The 20,770-nt window shown below is 37.5% G+C and overlaps 1 protein-coding gene across 1 annotated transcript in view; it reads right to left on the bottom strand.

The window, feature by feature from the left end:
• Nucleotides 1–380: 380 nt before the first annotated feature.
• Nucleotides 381–20,770, bottom strand: part of GLDC (glycine decarboxylase) — a 129,523-nt gene continuing 109,133 nt past the window's right edge. Inside the window, exons 20-23 of the mRNA XM_044677229.1 lie at nt 8,660–8,755; nt 6,074–6,246; nt 4,580–4,660; nt 381–743 (exon numbers count right to left, since the gene is read on the bottom strand). Coding sequence (XP_044533164.1) covers nt 600–743; nt 4,580–4,660; nt 6,074–6,246; nt 8,660–8,755 — 494 coding nt within the window. The 3' untranslated portion in view covers nt 381–599. The remainder of the gene's footprint in view (nt 744–4,579; nt 4,661–6,073; nt 6,247–8,659; nt 8,756–20,770) is intronic.

Raw genomic sequence — 20,770 nt, 5'->3', positions numbered from 1 at the left:
AAGATTTTTTTATTGCAATATTAATGGGGGGAGGAGGGGCAAACAAACCATGGATAAGAGTAAAACTACCAGAAATCAAATTAGTAACCCCCAAATGGCTTCTTTTTATACAAAATGTAAACATTTGCCCTGGGATTTCTCTCAAGTGGCCTCATACCACTAAGGCCTTTTTGGGAACAGACATTTATCTATCTGTTTCCCCAGAGCCACCAAGAAGCCTGGAAAATTATAACACTGAAAGACCCTAGTGCATATCAGACCAAATCTCTATATATACATGCTCACGTGCACACACACACACACACACACACACACACACACACACACACACACACACTGTCAAGGGAATTTCAACATCAAAAAGAAGAAGCACAGAAACATGTCAGTTTTTAAACAAGTAGCTTCCACCCACTTCCCTGATTGTATTTACATTTACCTTGACAGAGATTATAAAAAATATATACAGTATATAAATCCCCTACTTGAGCCTGGGGAAGGAGACCAAAAAAATGAACAAAAAAACAAAACACCACATCTGGCAAGACAAATGCTGCTGTGAGAGGCACCGATTCAAGTCACCAGAAAGCTTGGGAGGCGGTCTAGGATGAAGCCCTCTTTTGTTCAGAAAATGGAGACTCGTAAACTTCCATTGGTGGGCAGGTGCAAACTAGATGCTGGTCACCGTAGATGTCATCGATCCGGGCAATTGTGGGCCAGAACTTGCTGTCTGGTTTCACGAAGGGCTGCAAAGGACAATCAATCAACAAGCATTTATTATGTACTTACTATGAGTCAGGCACTGTGCCAAGCAGAGGGCATACAAAGAAAGTCAATAAAGGGAAGCAAATCATGGAAGGGGGATTGGAGAAAACATGTAAGTCATCAGGTACACAGGGAATACAGAGTGGATGAAAGAGAACTTCAGAGTGGAAGGTTCTAGCAGAGTGAAGACCAAGTGAGGTCTCCTGCAGACAGTGGAATTTGAGTTTTGAAGGAAACCAGAGATTCCTTAAAAGTGAGTCGTTGGGGCATTCTACATGTGGGGGATGGCCGGTGCAAAGGCTTGGAGAGGTGTGTGAGAAATCACAAATCAGCCAGCAGGATTGGCTTTTCAAGCATGTGGAGGAGGAGAAGAAGCTATAAGACAACTAGAAAAGTAATAGTAATAATAATAGCTAACATCAAGTATTTTAAGGATTACACGTGCTTTAGGAATATTCTCATTTTATCCTCACAACAAGCCTGGAAGGTTGATGTTGTCCCCATTTTGCAAGTGAGGATGCTGAGGCAGACAGGTTAAATAAAAAGACATCTGGTCTACAGCTAACATTCATTGGGAAACACGATGGAAAATTTCAATCAAACACAGCCCAGTTCTGTCTGAAGATTATTCTCTGCCCATGGGGATGAGCCTACACATTCTATTTCCATCAAATGAATAGGAAGGAGGAATAAAGAGAAAAACACATCCAGCGTAGGGTACTTTTCATTCTGGACATTCATCCACTTAAAATGAATCTTATTCATAGGATCCTAGTATTGAAAGGAATCTCAGGGGCCATCTAGACCAATCCCCCTCAGGAAATTGAGGTCCAAGGAGGTTAACCTTCTCCATGTCAGAGGGAAGCTTTAAACTCATGACCTTGGAATCCTGGTGATCTCTCTACTGTACCTCACCTTCATTCAAAGGATGATAGAGAGATACCTTTTAGGAAGACTTGGTAAATTTGTAAAAGATGGAAAAAGAAATAATAGCAAGTTTCTGTTTCTCACCAAATGGAAAAGGTATCCAAAAAACACCTGTTATCATGACTTAATAACTGCTTGAACAACCAAAATATAGTAGGAATGACAGAACCCGTGGAACCCAATTTTACTATAATGTGATCATAAGTTATAAAGCTGCTAAGGACCTTAGTGAGCTAATCCAACCCCCTTATTTTTCTGCTGAGGAACTAAGGCCCAGAAAAATTAAATGATTTGCAGAGTCACACAGATGATATAGCTAGGATTTAAACCCAAATCCAGCATACTTTTTTTCCCAGAAAGTATATTAATAAGTTTCTGATTTAATGTCTAGCCAAGGCTTTGAAATCAATAGCTGTGTCCCATGGAGTACAGATATTTCCAATATTTAAAAGTCCACTTTTTAAAGTGCCTCTTGGTATGCTACTCTGCATGTTGGGCCCAGGGTGACTGTGGGTGACTGCTCCCAAGCCTATTCCTAGGCCCTGGTTGGAAGGATCTGTGGTCTCATTGACAGAAAGAGTTCTTAAATGAGGGAATTCTCTTCTCCTAAAACAAATTGGCATCTCTACAACAGAGAAGTGAAGATTTCCCCTGGCTTACACATGTCAGAGGCAAGACTTGAATCTAGTTCTTCCCCGTTCTACACCTCCTCATGAGGTCTGACAAAGGGTTCAACATCAAATTTTTATTAAAAACAAGTGGAAGAGGAGCAACTAGGTGACTTGGTGGATTGATAGCCAGGCCTAGAGATGGGAGGTCCTGGGTTCAAATCTGCCTTCAGAGACTTCCTAGCTGTGTGGCCCTGGACAAGTCACTTAACCCACGTTGCCTCACACTTACTGATTATCCACCTTTGAATCAATACATAGTATTGATTCTAAGACAGAAAGTAGGTGTTCTTTAAAGCAAACAAACAAAAGCCATGATTCATCGTGTCCTCTAACTAGAATGAAACTAATCATAACCCTTACCTGTTTGCAAGGACAACAGTCTAAAAAATATTGAAAAATCTAGAAAGCCATAGAGCCCCCTGACAAATGTAAATTTGGAATAACTAAGAAGAATTGCTTTGCCTTGAGCCATCTTCCCAGTAATAAACTAGAAAATGTCTGATGGTGTCACTCAGTGGAGTCTTTATAACCTAAAGTCAAATGAGGTATGTGACACATCAGGCTCAAAAGATCCCTCCTTGTTCCTCTCCTCTTCTCTGACCACCAAAGAAGAAAACATCACCTTGGCTCAAGATTTCTTGTTGTTCAGTCGTGTCCAAGTCTCTATGATTCAATTTGGGGTTTTCTTAGCAGAGATAACGCAGTGGTTTGCCATTTCCTTTTCTAGTTCATTTTACAGAGGAGGAAACTGAAGCAAACAGTTTTAAGGAAACTGTGGCAAACAAGGTAAAGTGACTTACCCAGATTGCACTGCTATTAAGTATCTGAGGCCAGATTTGGACTCGGGAAGAGTAGTCTTCCTTATTAGTCCTGGTACTATGCCCACTGGGATACCTAATTGCCTCTGGATCTACAGGGAAATATTAGTAGGTTCATGCTTTACCTAATTTCTAGTCTAAACAAAACTCAAAGCCACTAGTTTCTGAAGGATTTATTGCATAATTGTTCATAGAGAGTATAATTATTTTTCTTTCTGAGAACTAAATAAAAGTTAGGGATCCTAGCTTTGGCCAAAGCCCAATTCGGCATTTGTTATGATTGTTTTCCTCCAGTTTCATTTACTTCTCCTGACATCCCACTACTGTCCATCATTGCTCAAGCCCATTCTAAAAGCATAGTTCCAACATCTTAACAAAGTCCATCCCATTACCAGCCTCACTTATTACGGTCAATATTTCCCCTTAGATCCAAGTATTTGTTGTTCTAATTAAGAAATTAGAAAAGCAGAAGAGTGTGATACAATGTAAAGAGAGCTGAATTTGGAGTGTAAAGACCTGGGTGGGTCTGAATCTTGGCTTTGTCATTCCCTGCCTATGTGAATACTGTGGGCAACTGCCTTCCTCTCTCTTGGCATCAATTTCCTCAACTAAAAATGTTGGGATTGGACTAGATAGCCCCCAAACTTCCTTCCACTGCTAGGTCTACAATCCTGTGATCTCTAAGATCCCTTCAGTGACTGATCACATGTAGTATATCTCCAGATTGATTCCTATCCACATCCTCAACACTAAGAAATTACTTACTAGACATATTTTTGCATATGCAGGTCCTTTTCCTCTTTTAACTCTTTGGGATATAGACTTAGTAGCGGTATTGCTGGGTCAACTGTTCATTATATATAAGGACTTTAGGAGCATAGTTCCAAATTGCTTTCCAGAGGAATTAGACCAATTCATATCCCACTATTGATATATTAGTGTGCCCGGTTTCTCAGAGCCCCACCAAGATTTGTCAATTTTCCCTTTTTATCAACTGTCAATGTGATGGGTGTGAGGCAGAACCTCAGAACTGTTTTGATTAGCATTTCTCCAATTAGTGATTTAGAACATTATTTCATATGGCTATGGATAGTGAGGATTTGATGCTATCAGTTGAGGCTCAGTTATTTTCATTTTCATCTCATTATTTGTGAGCCTGAATATTTTTTCAAGTGATTATTAAAATTTGACAGACAGATGGCTGACTGAGGATCCTCAATGAGGCGTAGATCTTTGAACATGGCTAGTGTGAGAATTTGTTTTACTTGACCATATGCATATCTATTATAATAGATTTTTATTATTTCTTCAGAGGGAGGGATGGTATAGGAAGAGAGAGGGTAAGAAAAATAATTTTTTATTTATTGAAAAAAGAGAAAAGTTTTTAAAAGAATTACTCACTAGTGGGAAAGCTGCTACCTCTCTGGAGTAAGGCCGATCCCAGTTTGAGGAGGTAATACAAGTCAAGGAGTGTGGAGACATCTGATACCAGGACACAAGGAAGAAAGAAAAAAGAGCAATTATTTCCTTTTTTATATAATGATATTCTATTTTTCCCCAATTACATGTAAAAACAATTTTTTAACATTCACTTTTTTTAAAATTTGAGTTACAAATTCCCTCCCTTTCTATTCTTACTCTCTCTTCCCTATGATGGTAAGCAAATTGGTATAGATTTTACATGTGCAAAAAAACATTTTTTCCATATTAGTCATTTTGTGGAAGAGATCTCAAACAAACAAAAAAAGAAAGAAAGTGAAATATATAATGTTTTGGTCTACATTCAGAGTCCATCAATTCTTTCTTTGAAGGGAGATGGCATTTTTCTTCATAATTCTCTGGGAATTGTTTTGGATCACTGTATTGCTGAGAATAACTAGGTTGCTCACATTTATTAATCAAAAAATATTGTTGTTGAGGAAACTAGGTAACTCAATAAATTGAGAGTCAGGCCTAAACATGGGAGGATCAGGGTTGAAATCTGACCTCAGATACTTCCCATCTGTGTGACCCTGGGAAAGCTACTAATCCCTTATTGCCTAGCCCCGACCACTCTTCTGCCTTAGAACCAATACACAGAATCGATTCTAAGATGGAAGGTAAGGGTTTAAATAGATATATTCCTGTTACTATGTATAATGTTTTGGTTCTGCTTACTTCATTTCGCATCAGTTCATGTAAGTCTATCCAAGTTTTTTTCAAAATCATCCTAGAGTATACTGATTATACTGAAGGATGCTAATAAATATGCCACAGAATACTAATTATCCTTTTCCCCCCTTTTGTTTCACGCTAAAAAGTGTCAGAAACCAGTATTGCTACAAAATTCTTTGGTTCCTATTTTTTTAAATAATCACCTTACATCTCATCATAAGTATTCAGAAAGATAAGAGAAATAAGTCCTCCATTGGGATGCAAAATTCTGCCTTGGAAAAGATAACCATATTTCTAAGGGCATTCACTGTATGGGGAGAAGAGCATTGGATCTGAAGGCAGAAGACCTAGGGATTTGAATTCTTGCTTTATTCCTGGCTCGTGTATGAATTTAGACAAATCCCTTTTCCTCTTCAAGCCTAAGTTTCCTCATCTGATAAAAGAAAGTTGGGCTAGATGATTTCTAAAATCCTTTCCAACTCTTTATATATGATTCTATGATTTCCTTTATTCTTTTTTACCTGGATGACCTTGGACAAGTTGCATCATCTTTCTAGTCTTCAGTTTCCTCATTTATGAAATATGAATGATAATACCTTTGAAAAGTATCTAAGGCAAGCTCCCAATCCAGATCCTGACTTCAAGTCCATTTTTATCCACTTTACTTTATCCACTATAGCATGCTGCCTCCTTGAGAGTGTGTTGTGATAGACGGAATAGATGGACCTAATACAAACTTACCTTCAGTGGGTTAACCCTTGAGTCCATGCGACCTTCCTCTATGTCAGCAATTTCTTGTCGGATACTTATCATGGCATCACAAAACCTGTCCAACTCAGCCTTATCTTCTGACTCTGTGGGCTCAATCATAAGTGTCCCAGCTACTGGCCATGACATGGTGGGAGCATGAAATCCTAGAAACAGAAGCAAGTAAAGGAGCATCTCTAAGTATATCTGTTCAACAAGGGAACTGGACTCTCATCTCTAAGATACTTCGCACTTCAGATATATATTTCTCCTTCCCCCTCCCCTTTTGAAGGATGCTAATAATAACAGTCATACACACTTTCCCTCTAGTCCCTCTGCAAATGCCTTGGTGTGATACTGTGTGGAAATGACCCTGCCAATGGAGCAAGCATAAATCCCAGCATATTCAAGCAATAGAAAGGCATGAAGAAGGCACCTGGTGACAGACTGAACTTCCATCACCTGAGTACTAACCTAGCTATGTTTAGAGAGATTCATTGCCAGAAGGTAGACCACTAAGTGCTGCCTTTTGTTGTTGTTTTTAAAGCCAGAGCAACTGGCAAAACATGGCAACCTGGGGTATGGAGGAGTTATAATCTATTGGGTGGGAGGAGTAGTCACTTGGATGAGAACAGGGATCATATGAAGCACCAAAATGGGAACCATTTATAAATCTCACAACAACCCTGAAGCAAAAAGATGACTGGTTACTTTTCTTTTAGTTTTTTCTTAATAAAATTTTGATAGCTATGATTTTTGCATCATCATAATTATCCCTGGTATTTCTCTCCATCCCCTCTCCCAGACAGCCATCCCATATGACAAAGAATACAAATTTTTTAAAAAGGAAAATAATCAGAGCAACTCATCAATATATTGAAAAAATCTGACACCAGGCAAAATGTTAACTCATGTGGACCTCCCACCTCCACTGGTGGGTAAGAAGTGTTTTTTCATCTCTTCTTTCTAGTCCTGTTTGAGTTTTATAATTTTTTAGTCACTTTTGATTTTTGTGTGTGTGGTTATTCTTCCTATTTACATTGTTGTAATTGTTAATTACAACAATGTAATTAATCACATATATCATTTCTTATAGCACAGCAATATCCCATTATGTTCATATGCCATATTTTGTTTACCTGTTCCCTAACCAATGCACATATACTTTGTTTCTAAGTCTTTATTTTCTCAAAACATGCTGCTATAAATATTTTGGTTCTTGAACTTTCTTCTTATTGATGACTTTCTTGGAATATTAAGCTGAGTAGCAGTGTCTCTGGTTCAAAATTTAAAATACAAAGATGAGCATGGAGAAGTATACCCTGAAGGCTGGAAGCCTGAAAGAGACACTATCAAGCCCAATTTGGAAGACAGCAAGGAGTATTTCTCTAGGAACAACTGAGCAAACAGTGCTGCTGCTTTCTTTGCTCTGCTGGCAAACCTCAGTATAGTGGAAGAGGCCTCTGCCCCTTCTGGGTAATGGCCCTTGCCCCAAATCCCTTCTTAATCTCTTTTGAAGGAGGCATGTATAGGAAGAAGAAGAAGCCTATATCTGGTAAATTCTCTGGGAAAATTTTAAAAATTAATTATTTTATTTGCATATTTCCAATATTTGCCAAAATGATTATAACATTTTACAGCTCCACCCGCAATGTATTAGCGTATCTATCATTCTACAACTCCTCCAACAGAAACTATTTCCATTTTTTGTCATCTCTGACAATTTGGAAGATGTGAGGAGAAACCTTGGTGTTATTTTGATTTGCATTTCTCTTATTATTAGTGATTCGGAGTATTCTTTCATATGCTTATGAAATTCTTCTTTTTAGAAATGTTTGTTTACACCATTTGACCACTTATTTCTTGGGGAATGGCTATTAGTCACATATGTTTATTAATTGTTTAATTATTGTGGATACCAAGCTTTTATCAAAGAAATTTGATATAAAGTTTGGGGATTTTTTTTAAAGCATGACCTCTTACTTTATAATATAGTTTGGAAGTGCTATGCCCCTTCCATGCATACTTCTTTTCATCATTTCTCCCAATTAGTTAGATCTTTTGTTTTTCCAAATGAATTTTGTCATTATTTTATTAAGTTCCTTGCTAGATTTGGTGATGAAACTGGTAGGGGAAAAAAGCATGATGTAGTGGAAAAACCATGGAATTTGGAGTCAAGGAAACTTGAGTTTGAATCCCACCTCACTACTTAGTAGCTATGTGACATTAGGCAACTCATTTAATCTCTCTGAGCCTGTTTCACCATTTGTAAAATGAGAATAATAATAGCAGTACTTCTTCAGGTTCTTGTGACAAATTAATTAATATATATGTATAATGCTCTACAATCCTTAAAGCACTCTAACATACTTAAAATGGTACCCTTGGACAAATTCTCTTCTAGTGCAAATTAAACATTGTAACTAACATTTTAACATTTTATATATTTTTATTTTTATTTATATATTTATATTTATTTTATTTTCACATTTTACATATATATAACATTTTATATTTACCTAAAATATCAAAAACTACACATTTGAAGAGTAGCAGGAGCCATGTTAGAAAGTTACTCACCATAATCTTGAAGCCTCTTGGCAACATCTACAGCTTCGATATTTGCAGATTTTTTGAAGGGTCTTGTGTCCAAAATAAATTCATGAGCCACATAACCTGTTGAGGAACATGGATCATCCCAAACTTATTTTATGAAAATAAGTAATGTCCCTAGCATGGCATAGCAAATCTTTTTTTTTCTAAAACAGAACTTTAACTAATTGAGCTTTAAGCTAGTTAGTCAACAAGCATTTATTAACACCTACTATGTGCCAAGACTCTGGTAAGTAACAAAAACACAAAAAAGGCAGAAGACAATTCTTGCTGTCAAAGAACTCACAATTTAATGGGAGAGACAAGACATGGGGAAAATTACAGAATGAGAAAAGGTAAGTGAATTATTCAGAGTTGCACAGGATCCATACTCAAATTCTCTGACTTCAAATTCAATGATGGCTTAATTATCACAGTAATTACTTAACATAGCTTCCTTGTACAATTATCCTTTTTACCACTTTCATTCATTCTTCCTTATTCATTAACCTGGTCATTTCTCAAAAATCTAGTTTCCCCAAAAGTGACTTCCCAAGGTCACACAGAGTATGAAGAGAGGAGCTAGGATTTGAACCCATGTTGTCTAATTCCAAACCCAGTAACTTTTTCTGCTATAACATACTACTTCCCAGAGAATGCATTCTAACTGATATTCTAATTAACTTAATTCATGCTGTGGGTTGGAGAATAAAAGGGGAACAAGCATTTTTAAAGTATCTACTATGTGCCAAGCACTAAATTAAACTATATATATATATACACATATATATATAACCTCATTTGAACCTAATAATTATGTGAGGCAGGGAAACTGAGGCCATGAATAAAGGGCTTGTTCATGGTCACATAGCTACTAAGTCAGCTGTTACTGACTCTAGACCCAGTGTTCTAGCCCTGGTGACACCAAGCCGTCTCTTTTGGGAAACAATAAAGTAGAGAGTAGCATTGATGAGGCCAAACCCACAGATCCAGTCTTGCTAGAGGTTAATTAGCTTTACTCAAATTCATGGCCGTTGACTGCTTCATTAACATATAGATGGAAGCTCCTGGTGGCAGTGTGGACTGATTGAACACATCCATCACCATTCATGAAAAAACAAATACAGGTACAGTAGAGTGGTAGCAAGGCAATATTATTACATTTAGATGTGAGCTACAAGTAGAGCAACTTTGAAAATAAGAAGTAAATTTTTAAAGGTTCCCCCAAAAGTGGCTCAGTATAACTGATAGGACTTTCCAGGAAAACAATTTCCCCAAGAATAGAATGTATCCTTGTTAGCTGGCTTTGCTGACCTTTGGCATTACTCACTGATAAAGCAGAATAGACTGGTCTTCTCAGTCCTTAAGGGAGCCTAGCAGCCTTTCACTTTGCCCTTCAGGCATCAGAAAATCATTGAAAATATTGATCAGAAGTAGTGTTTCTACCAGAATTAGCATTCTTCTGGGATGTATTAGAATCTTAGCTCTGCCATTTACTACCTGGATGACTTCAGGCAAGTCATTTCTCTTCCTCAGTCCTCACTCTCCTCATCTGTAAAGTGAAGGGATTTGACTAGAAGGCTCTAATGGCTCTTCCATTCATCTCTAGTTTTATGCTCCTATGAATGTGATTCTAATGAAAGGAAGGAGGAGCAATGCCCATTACTCAACAGACCTACAGGAAGAATCCTGTAATATCTGACTAGTTTTTCCTACTTTATACTAAGAAATAACTACAAACTACAGCTGATTTTTTAAAAAGTTGTTAAGCCTGGCTATCATCTTGTAAAACCACATCCCAAACCGATCTCACGCTAGTCCTAAAGAAATCTAATGTGTAGCCAAAGGAGTATTTAGGGGAATTTTTATATCTCTGAATGCTCTAAACAAATAATTAAGTATGCATCTAAAATAAGATAAAGAAAAAAATTTTAATCCCTAATTAAATACAAATTTAATCCTGAAAATCAAAGGAGAGATTAATAAAACTGAAAGTAAGAAAGTAAGAAAAACCATTGCACTAATAAAAGGAGGCAAAAGCTATAAACCCATATCTAAAGCTATTTCCTCTGGAACACTCAAGGATAATATCTCATGATCGTGTAGAGATAAAATAAAATATTCCAACTTGTTAATTTAAAAAAATAAAAATAAAGTAATCTAATGCCAAGGAGGCAGTGAGGAGTAAGAGGAAAAAGCAGAAATATACTAGGAGGCGGGGAAAAGCAATTCAGTTCAGCACTCAGGATTTCCACGGTACATTTGATGTCCTGGAATCTTGGACCTTCGAAGCCATCATTCTTCCCAATCCTACAAAACCAGGCGCCAGCTTTACCACTTCTCCATGCCTGTTACTTCTGATGCCTGAGCAGAAAGACTAAATCCTTTGACCTGGGAAACTTGCCCTCACTCAGATATTCAGGGAAAGCAAGAGGATTTGCCCCAGTAGTCTGGCCAGGCACCAGTTCTTCTAACCAAAGTCCTTCAAGAGCTGAACCCAAACCAGCTTTGCTCATTTCCAACCTCCTCGGTTCTCAGAGCCCAGCACTAGAGCCAGGGAGTTTGGAAAGAATCTTCCAAAAAGAACTTCCAAATGAGCCTCAGATGTGACTTTCAGAAACCCACATTCTGAAGTCTTCACATTCCAGTGACTGCAGAATGACAGCTTCTGTCTCTCCCTACTCCATATACCATGGAAAGAAGGGAAAATAATAATTGGATGGTCTTTTGGTGCTCTCTACATAAGGATACTTTTTGAAAACTTAACAGTCTATAATTGAGGTAGCTACTGGTTCCATGAGCCTGGACAGGCCACTTAACCTCCCTTGCCTCAATTTCTGTAAAATGGGAATAATAATATCCTATCGCCTATGGTTGTTGGGTACCCACATGGAGCAGTAGATAAAGGGCCAGGACTGGAATCAGGAAGACTTATGTTCCTGAGTTCAAATCCAGCCTCAGATACTAGCTATGTGATACTGGGCCAGTCACTCAACCCTGTTTGCTTCAGTTGCCTCATCTATAAAATAAGCTGGAGAAGGAAGTGGAAAGCCACTCCAATATCTTTGCCAAGAAAATGCCAAATGGCTTCACAAAGAGTTGGACATGATTGAAATGAATGAATAACAAAACCTAGGGTTGTTGATCTAATTAATTTAATTAACAGATTTAATAAAGTGCTTTGAAAATATTAAAGTGCTATATGAATAACTGACAAACATTTATTAAGCATCTCCCATGTGCTAAGCTCGAACAGGCTCAAAAGCACTGGGTTCAATGCTAGGAATAAACACTGCCCCCACAAAAAAGAGTTGATTCTCTCTAGGGCTTGTAGCCTAGCCAGGGGAAGACATGCAGATATAGAAGAATATCCAAGAGAGATTTAGGATGTCAGGCACAAACAGCTGGGGAGAGGGGGCAAGAGGATGTTATGGAGGGAGGGCATGTTCAGTGATCCTGGTTTGCCTCAGGAAAACATCAGAGCTGTCAGATTGCAGGAAGTGGGGCCTGGCTTCTTGTCTTTCCTTGATTTTTGTCCAGAGGCTATTTTTGTTAGGATGGGCACAATTTAAGAAATTCGTCTGTAGAGACAACATTGGAACCCAAACAAAACTCACCCTTTCCGCTACCACCAACTGGAAACCCAGATGGAAAAGACAGCTAGGATCCACAGAAATTGTGTTTGTTACTTAAGAACTGTTTGCTTTATGGATGCTCCTTCCAAGTGATGTATTCAGTCTCCTCTTTCAAACACCATTCCTATATAATACTATTTCTGTCCCTCACACCAAGTCTTTCTGAAAGCCTGGCCTGCATTCCCTGTCACAAATAAAGCTGATTCTCCTGATCACAGTACCTAGAACTTGGCACACAGCTAGGGCTTAAGTATTTATTGATTGACTGACCAGTACCATACCTAATGTTAGTTACAAAGACAGCCATGGCAGCTCACAAAATCCCAGCTGGGATTTCATTAAAATGTTACTTACTGCTGTGTAGTTATCCATAATGAAGAATAATCTTTTTTATAGCAAATATGATTAGAATTAAGAAAACAACCAGCTTCCTAATAAAAACTAAGTCCTTTATGTAACAAACTATGCATTTTGAAATGAGTTTTTTTCCTAATAAAACATTTGCCAAAAACTATATTTAATTAAGAACTTTTTTGCCCTTAGGAGGTAATCTCATGGTTATATTTTTCTCATTTCTAAACTGCTGAGGCTTAAATGCTTTAATTAATGAGCATACTCATTGGACCAAACATGAGAAATTTTTTGTTTCTTAAACATAAAGATTGAGCAATGAAATATGTGATCACTAATCCATTTTGGTTCTAAATTTAAAATGCCATTAATTATCCTAGACTGTTATAAAATGCTGCCAACTCACCCCCTCCCTGCCCTGGGTAAGCCCAGGGGTGATTGAATGGTTAATTTACCCTATTTCCCCATTGAAATGCCTTCTTCCCATGCCCTGCTAACATTTTCCTCTCCACTAAAGTTCCCAACCATAGCTATACCTCTTACAATTATTATAATAAGTTATTTTCCCTTACGTTGAGGCCATCCTTTGTGAGTTCTCTCAATTTCTTTCCTCTCTCCCTCAAAATTTCTCAGCATCAAGATAATAAACATATGGCCCAGACCAAATTGCTTACCATCTCCAAATGGGGTGGAGAAAGAAAGGAGGAATGGAGACAATTTGGACCTTATAATTTTGGGAAACATATGTTGAAAATTATTATTACATGTAATTGGGACAATAAAATATCTTTGAATTAAAAGAATAAAATAAAATAAAATCACCCCAAAAAAGATACTTGGAAAGAAAAAAAACAATCGACTTCTCTGCATCAGCAGAAGATTCAGAGAAGCAAAAGAATCAAATCATCTTCTCTCCTGGATATCCTTCCTTCTCACTAAGCCTAACCCTTTAACCTGTGCCCTTGACTCCATTGTTTCCCAAGAGTCCTTAAGCCAGCAATCATTCCCTCTTTTTGATGAATCTTCCAACTCTTTCCTATCCAATACCTCCTTCCCACTTTTAAAAGAATATATAAATACAAGTTAATCTCTGAGAAACCAGTAGGTGTTTGGGACATTGTTATAAAGAAGTGGCAAAATGTTGATAATGGGGAGGAATAACAGGGATAAAGGGTGATGGCCGAGGTAAGGGAATGAACAGGTAATCTTGATATAGGGAGGAGTAAAGGGGCTAGGTGAGTAATGAAAGGATGAATGGGTTGTGTGTGTGTGTATATATATATATGAAGATAAGGGAATGAATGGGAGTATAGGAGGGGCTGCTCAAACAGGCTAATCACAGAGGCTAGAGATGGAGGGTACTGGGAGGAAATAGCCTGGGTTCTTCAGGCAGGGAAGGTATCTCTAAGATATAAGAGAAATTGGATCAGCCAGAAATGTTTAGATCTGGCTGGGGGGGTTCTCTTGTTAATTTCTAAAGTCCCTGGCGGGAACAGTCAAGAGGCTCCTCCCTGTCAGTGAAACTGAATGTCTGCAGGAAGTCTCGGCTGGGTACTTCCTGCCCAAGATGGATGTCTAGGTTTTCCTCAAGAAATAAAAGGAAAGTAATTTCTTCTCACTTCACCCTTTGCCTTAATATTCAATGCAATGATTCACCAGAGGCTTTGTATAGGTAACAAAAGAGATTTATAGATGGCAGGGATAAGTTGAGGGAGAGAGGGTTTCAGGGTTTTGTAACTGCCACTAGGGAGAAAGCTGGTGCTGGGGGAAGGGTCACAGAGAAGGGAGTCAGACTAAGAGAGGCCTGCTCCCCCAGTCAGGAAAGTTTCACTGCCCTGAAGTAGAGTATTTAACAGATCACTAAATAAGGGGGTGGCTTGATTTAAGATGCCCTACTTGACTGCAGAAACTAAACTCACAATGTTCAACCACCAAAACCACCCTTCCTCCCAGGGCCCAATGGGGAAATTCAGGGAAACAGGAGAGATGTAAATGGAGAGATCAGGGAGAGGTCCAGAGAAATCAAGCTAGGTCCAAATGCCCCAAAGATAATGAGCACAGGCCAAGGCAGAAGCCAAACGGCCAAAGCCCCTCAGTTGGAGCTTCAGGACTATTTATAGCATCAGACTCCAACCGTTTTTTTGTGAACATTCTAAAACTTCTAACTGCCAGGGCTGTTACAGTTGAATTTGCAAAAGCAAAAAGCTTTTGCTGCAAACCCTGCATTACAGCATCTGCCACTCACAGATTAAACTCACAAAGAAGGATAGGGTATCAGAGCCTGAGTAAATCTGATAACCCTTTCACTAAAGGAATAACAGTTGGAATTACTAGTCTCTGTCACAAACCAGAGAATAACACAAAGATTAACTTCTCACACATTATAGGTCCTTGGAGATGAGAGGAAACAAACAGGAAGGAAAACAAAATAGTTTATTATATAAAAAGGGTAAGGAGAGTGGGAGAGGTATTTCTATAACTAGGATTAGCTAACTGACAAGAAATGGAGTCCTAAGAGAGAGTTTCTCTGTCAACCCAACTTCAGTCAGGCAAACGGCCTTGAGTGAAGACTAGAGGGAGAGAGCTGAGTGTTGGGATTCTCACAATTGGTCCAGGTTGCTTCTTTGATGGCTTCAGGATAACAGGAACCAACTCTTTGCACAGCCAATAATCCAAGAGATAACAGGTAGGGAAAAAATGCCTGCAAACTGTCCACCAGAAAACAGACACTATCCACTACCAAGGATTGTCTTGAGAGATGTTGTTTTCAAGTTTCTCCAATCCCAAAGATCCCAAGCTCATGGAGTCACTGCTGGCTGAACTGCTCCTCCAAACTCTTCTCACACCAGCACTGACAGTTTCACTCCTCCCCCAGTTGCATTGCAATACAGAATGCTCAAAGCTGATAGCCAAGCTCCTATACTTCTTACTCATCATTTCTATTCTATTCCCTAGATTACTTCATTATACCACCTACCTACAAACAAGCTTGCTTCTGCTCAATCTGGGGGACAAAAACCACCTCTTGGCTTTTCTACTCTATCCAGTTACCATCTCTTCTCTCTGTTCATTTTCCCTGCCAAATTTCTTATAGATAGAATACCTAATGTTTCTACTTTCTTCTCTATCCACTCTCTTCTCAACCTATTCATACAACCAAGCTTTTAGCTCCACCATTCATTGAAGCTATTCAACAAAAGATATTCAAATGTGAATCAATACAACCATTCTGGAAGGCAATGTGGAACTACGCCCAATAGGCTTTAAAAGACTGTCTGCCCTTTGATCCAGCCATACCACTCCAGGGTTTATACTCCAAAGAGATAATAAGGAAAAAGCCTTGTACAAAAATATGTATAGCTGCACTCTTTGTGGTGGCAAAAAATTGGAAAAATAAGGGGATGCCCTTTGATTGGGGAATGGCTAAACAAATTGGGGTATCTGTTGGTGATGGAATACTATTGTGCTAAAAGAAATAATGAACTGGAGGAATTCCATGTGAACTGGAATGACCTCCAGGAAGTGAGGTAGAGTGAAAGGAACACAACCAGCAGAATACTGTACGCAGAGACTGATACACTGTGACAGAATAGAATATAATGGACTTCTCTAATAGCAACAATGCAATTATCTAGGAGAAATCTGAGGGACTTATGAGAAAGAACACTACCCACATCCAGAGGAAAAAACTGGGAGTAGAAACATAGAAGAAAGATAACTGCTTAATCACATGGTTCCATGAGGATATGATTGGGGATGTAGACTCTAAGGAATCACTCTATTGCAAATATGGAAAATATGGAAATAGGTCTTGATGAATGAGACATGAAAAACCCACTGGAACTGCTTGTTGGCTATGGGAGAGGGGTGGGAGGAGAGGAGGCAAAGAACATGAATCATGTAAGCATGGTAAAATCTTCTAAATAAATATATAAATAAATGAACTTAACTTTTTAAAAAAAGAAAGCTTAAGTTTAATTGCTTTTTTTGATTTTGTTTTTGTTAATCATTGGCATCTAGTTTTATTAGGATCATTACATTGTCTCATCAGTGTCTAATTAAACAAAAAATAAAAATTTTTAAAAAGTTAATCTTTCTCATATATTATCGACTATTTAATTGCTTTTTTATTTGAGATCTCTGGTATAATGTGGTTTTTTTAATTTTGTACAGATACTAATCAGGCAAATCAATGACTCAAAAATATGTAGAGACCCAGCTGTGTGACCCCGGGCAAGTCACTTGGCCCACATTAACTACCCTTACCAATCTTCCACCTATAAGTCAATACATAGAAGTTAAGGGTTTAAAATTTAAAAAAAATATGTAGAGACTACTCTGGAGGCATTTTGAAAAAGAGAGACAAACTTCCAAAGTCTGACAGACACAGGCCTTGTTAAAAACAAATTCTATGTTATTCCAAAATTCTACATTTACTGTTTTTCAGTATCAGCCAAGTATCCACTATGATGAAATTTGTCTGATAAAGGAAAATAGTAGAGTCAAAGAATATATTAGATAAGAAACAAATGTATTTAGTCACCACTACCTTGATAAATTCAAATCCAGAAAGTGCAAAGAAAGGAGCTCTTTGTCCCACAAATAGGGAGAAAAATCCAAGTTTATAATCCAATTCTTCTGGGAGGGACAAGGGGAGGGAAAGAACAGGAATTGTGTAACCATGGAAAAATATTCTAAATTAATCAGTAAAAAAATTTTAAAAATACAATTCTCTCATCCACTTTCACATTAGACAAAAATGTATTCCAACTGCTCATAAGATTCCAAAATTTTACAAAAAAGAAGGTTTACATCTTTCATGGATATGGAACGATAAGAGAAACATATGGAATTTAGCAAGGTACTGATATGAAAGTGAACATCAATGCAAACAATCTTAATTAGATCAAGTTCAACATTATAAAGAGAGTATGTAGAAAAATTTATGCTAAATTGTTGTAGTTGTCAGCATCTGACTTCAAAGGTTTTAAACCCAGGTAGGTTAACTCTACCATTTTCTTTTGCTAGCTGATGATTTTGAATAGTAGTGGAGGTAATGGGCACCCTTGTTCCACTCCTGATTTTACTGGGAAGGTTTTTAGCTTATCACCATTACAAATAATGCTAGCTTATGGTTTTACATGGATGCTTCTTATCTCTCTATTTTCCGTCTCTCTGTCCATCATCTATTGATCTATCCATCTATGTACCATCTATCATTCTGTCTATTCATCTATCAATCTATTCATTTATCAACCTACCAATCTATCACATATCCATCCATCCATCAATCAATATATAGTCTATCATTTAGCATATCAGTCAATACTCTATCGTTTATAAATCTACCCATCCAACTCTCCATCTTCTCTCTATTCATCCATGCATCTATCTATATCTCTCCATCTGTCTATAATTGCATTATTAATCTCCCCTCCCTAATAGTATCTTCCTTCTCCTCACACTTATTCTCTATGGTTCCTTCCTGTTGTCTCACCTATCTATGAATCCCACGGTCCACCTTTCCCTCTATCCATCCATTCATTTATCCATCTGTCTATAATCAAACAATCTCCCTTCCATAATGGGATCTTTCTTCCCCCCCCACTTATTCCCTGTGGGTGCTTCCTGTTGTCTCACCTTCTATTCCAGAACACTTACCACATTACCACTTTTCTCCTCTTTTATTTACGAAGTTATTAGTAATTTTGGCGAATTATATTGAGGAGGGTGACAGACAGTATTGTGGGCCCTATTGCCTAATTCAATTAAGCCCTCTATTCTTAATGTACTATTAAATCCTCCTTCAAGCACTATAGTTTCATAATGTGATTCGTTGTTCTCTAAAATAGAGAATGTAGCCCGTTTCTCTCTCTTTCATGTGCGACACCTTGACCTAACGTTTTAATGGGAAAATAATTTTGCTTACCGTTTGGCTTTTTGAGGTGGGCTGACCAGGGCCATATATCGGCTGTGTTGGCAGGATACGGTTGAGTTTATCAGGGTTTATCGATTATAGAACAGGCTCCTCTAGGTGGGTTGAGGGCACCGCCAAGTCCTTTGAGTTTTAAGCAATGGCTAGTAGTTCCTTGAAGAATAGTTTTGTTATTTAACTATTTGAGTTTATGACTAAGCATAGTGGGGTATCTAATCCCAGTTTGTCTTAGTTGTCATGTAATCAGCATTATTAATGTCATTTTAATTGTTTATTTTAGTATTAACTAGAGTGCATAACAGTTTAGTTAAGTAATAACTTTATTTTATATATAGCTTCAACACACTTTACGCTGAGACTTGTTAATTTGGGTTAATCTTATGACCATGGTGGCTGGCAGGGAATTTACCAACCCAAAATAATTAGGATTTAGTCCAACTTTCATTTATTAGCTGAATGTTAGTCACTGCTGTGTCCTGTGGGGGTGTGGTTGAGCAAGGTGTAATGGCTACTGTTAGTGTGCCTGATGGGGGCTCCTTTTATCTTGTATTAACAGTCTTAAGGGCATTCTCACTGGATAGCAGAAACTTGCATGTGTCAAATTAACAGCAAGTCTAGGACCAAACTTTTTGTTTTATGGGTCTATTTTATGGACCATCTTAGCGTTTTCAGCACTTTGTTTTAAATAAGCTACATTAACTAGTTAAAAAATAATAAAATCTGTGGATGTGCATGTCTGTGATTTCAATTTAGATACTATGTCAATATTAACTAAATTTTTAAATTGAAAAATAAAAAAATGAAAAAATCCACTTAGTATACTTTTTGTAAAATATTTTAATGAAATATTTTATTTTTGTACATTTTGTACATTGTATATATTTGTATATTTTATTTATACTATCATATTATCATACTATAATATCATATTACTATAGTACTATTTATATTATTTATATTGTTTTTAACTCTTGTCCCTATATTTATGTTTAAAATTATGTCTTTCAGTTTTGGGGTTTGATGGAAATAAAGATATAATTTTTTGTTAAGGGGTAGGGGGCTTAATGAATATGTACCTTAAATTTATATTTGCTAATAATAACATCTTATAATCATTCATATAATATCCTCATTTAATCCATGTGAACTAAGAGAACAGCACTGTATTCTAGGTCCTAGATTATATGGACATCCAAGGCACCCACCCATTGGATATAGCTTCCCCAAAAAAAATCCTCCCCCATGCCAGTCAGAATCAGTTATGCCTCGTTATGGGCTGATTAGTAATTGTAACAGCGGGATGCCTTGTTTAATGGCACTTTGGATGCAGTGAACAATTTTATGACCCTGAAGTAACAACCAGTAGCCAGTGGAAAGAATTAGGCAGGTCACAATTCATACATTTCCTCTGAAGGATTCCAAGCCTTTAGATGGCGGGATGGTGATCTCTCTTGAGGGGAGGATTGAGACATTCCTGATGGGGATGATATGCTAGTAAGATTAGGGTTGTTGATCCCATTACCATGGACACTATGTAGATGCCCATCTACATAATATGTCTTATGTAACATTATGATATATATCAGGTTAAGAATACTCATGTATTAGATAAATTATGGTACTTATAGATATTAAAGCAGTTAGTATAATTATGAATATTATGTATCTAGTAATATGAGAGTATAATGTGTATGAGATATGCTAGGGGTAAATAAATCCATCTATTATATACATTGGACCAAAAAAAATTGTTTTAATAATGAAGTCAATTCAGTACTGGCATAGTACATAAAATGAACTTCATCAGGAAGTCGTTTAAGTAGAATATCAGCTTTGGGTGTTGATGGTGAGCTGTTTGTTGCCTCCTTCTTGAGAATGTCCTGGGAGAGATTTTTCCTTCATTTTGACGGCTTACGAGGCCAATATCTTTGTTAAATTACTTGGACCAGGAATTACAAGTTTGGGCTGGAGTATAGAGTTTTCGAATATTCCTACTAAAGGTATTGAGATAATAATGAGTGTGAAGTATGAGACTGAGGCTAACTGGCCAGTGATAATAAATGGTTGTTCCACAGGTTGACGTCCAATTCAGGTTAAGGTTAAAAGGTTAGCTGTTAATATCCAGAATAGTACTTGTGAGACGGGTCAGAATACGAGGCTTCGTCGTGTGGATGTGTG

Source organism: Gracilinanus agilis, chromosome 1 (assembly GCF_016433145.1).
Source record: "Gracilinanus agilis isolate LMUSP501 chromosome 1, AgileGrace, whole genome shotgun sequence".
NCBI lineage: Eukaryota > Metazoa > Chordata > Mammalia > Didelphimorphia > Didelphidae > Gracilinanus > Gracilinanus agilis.
Note: the sequence above shows the minus strand (reverse complement) of the source record. Positions and strands in the feature narration are given on the sequence as shown.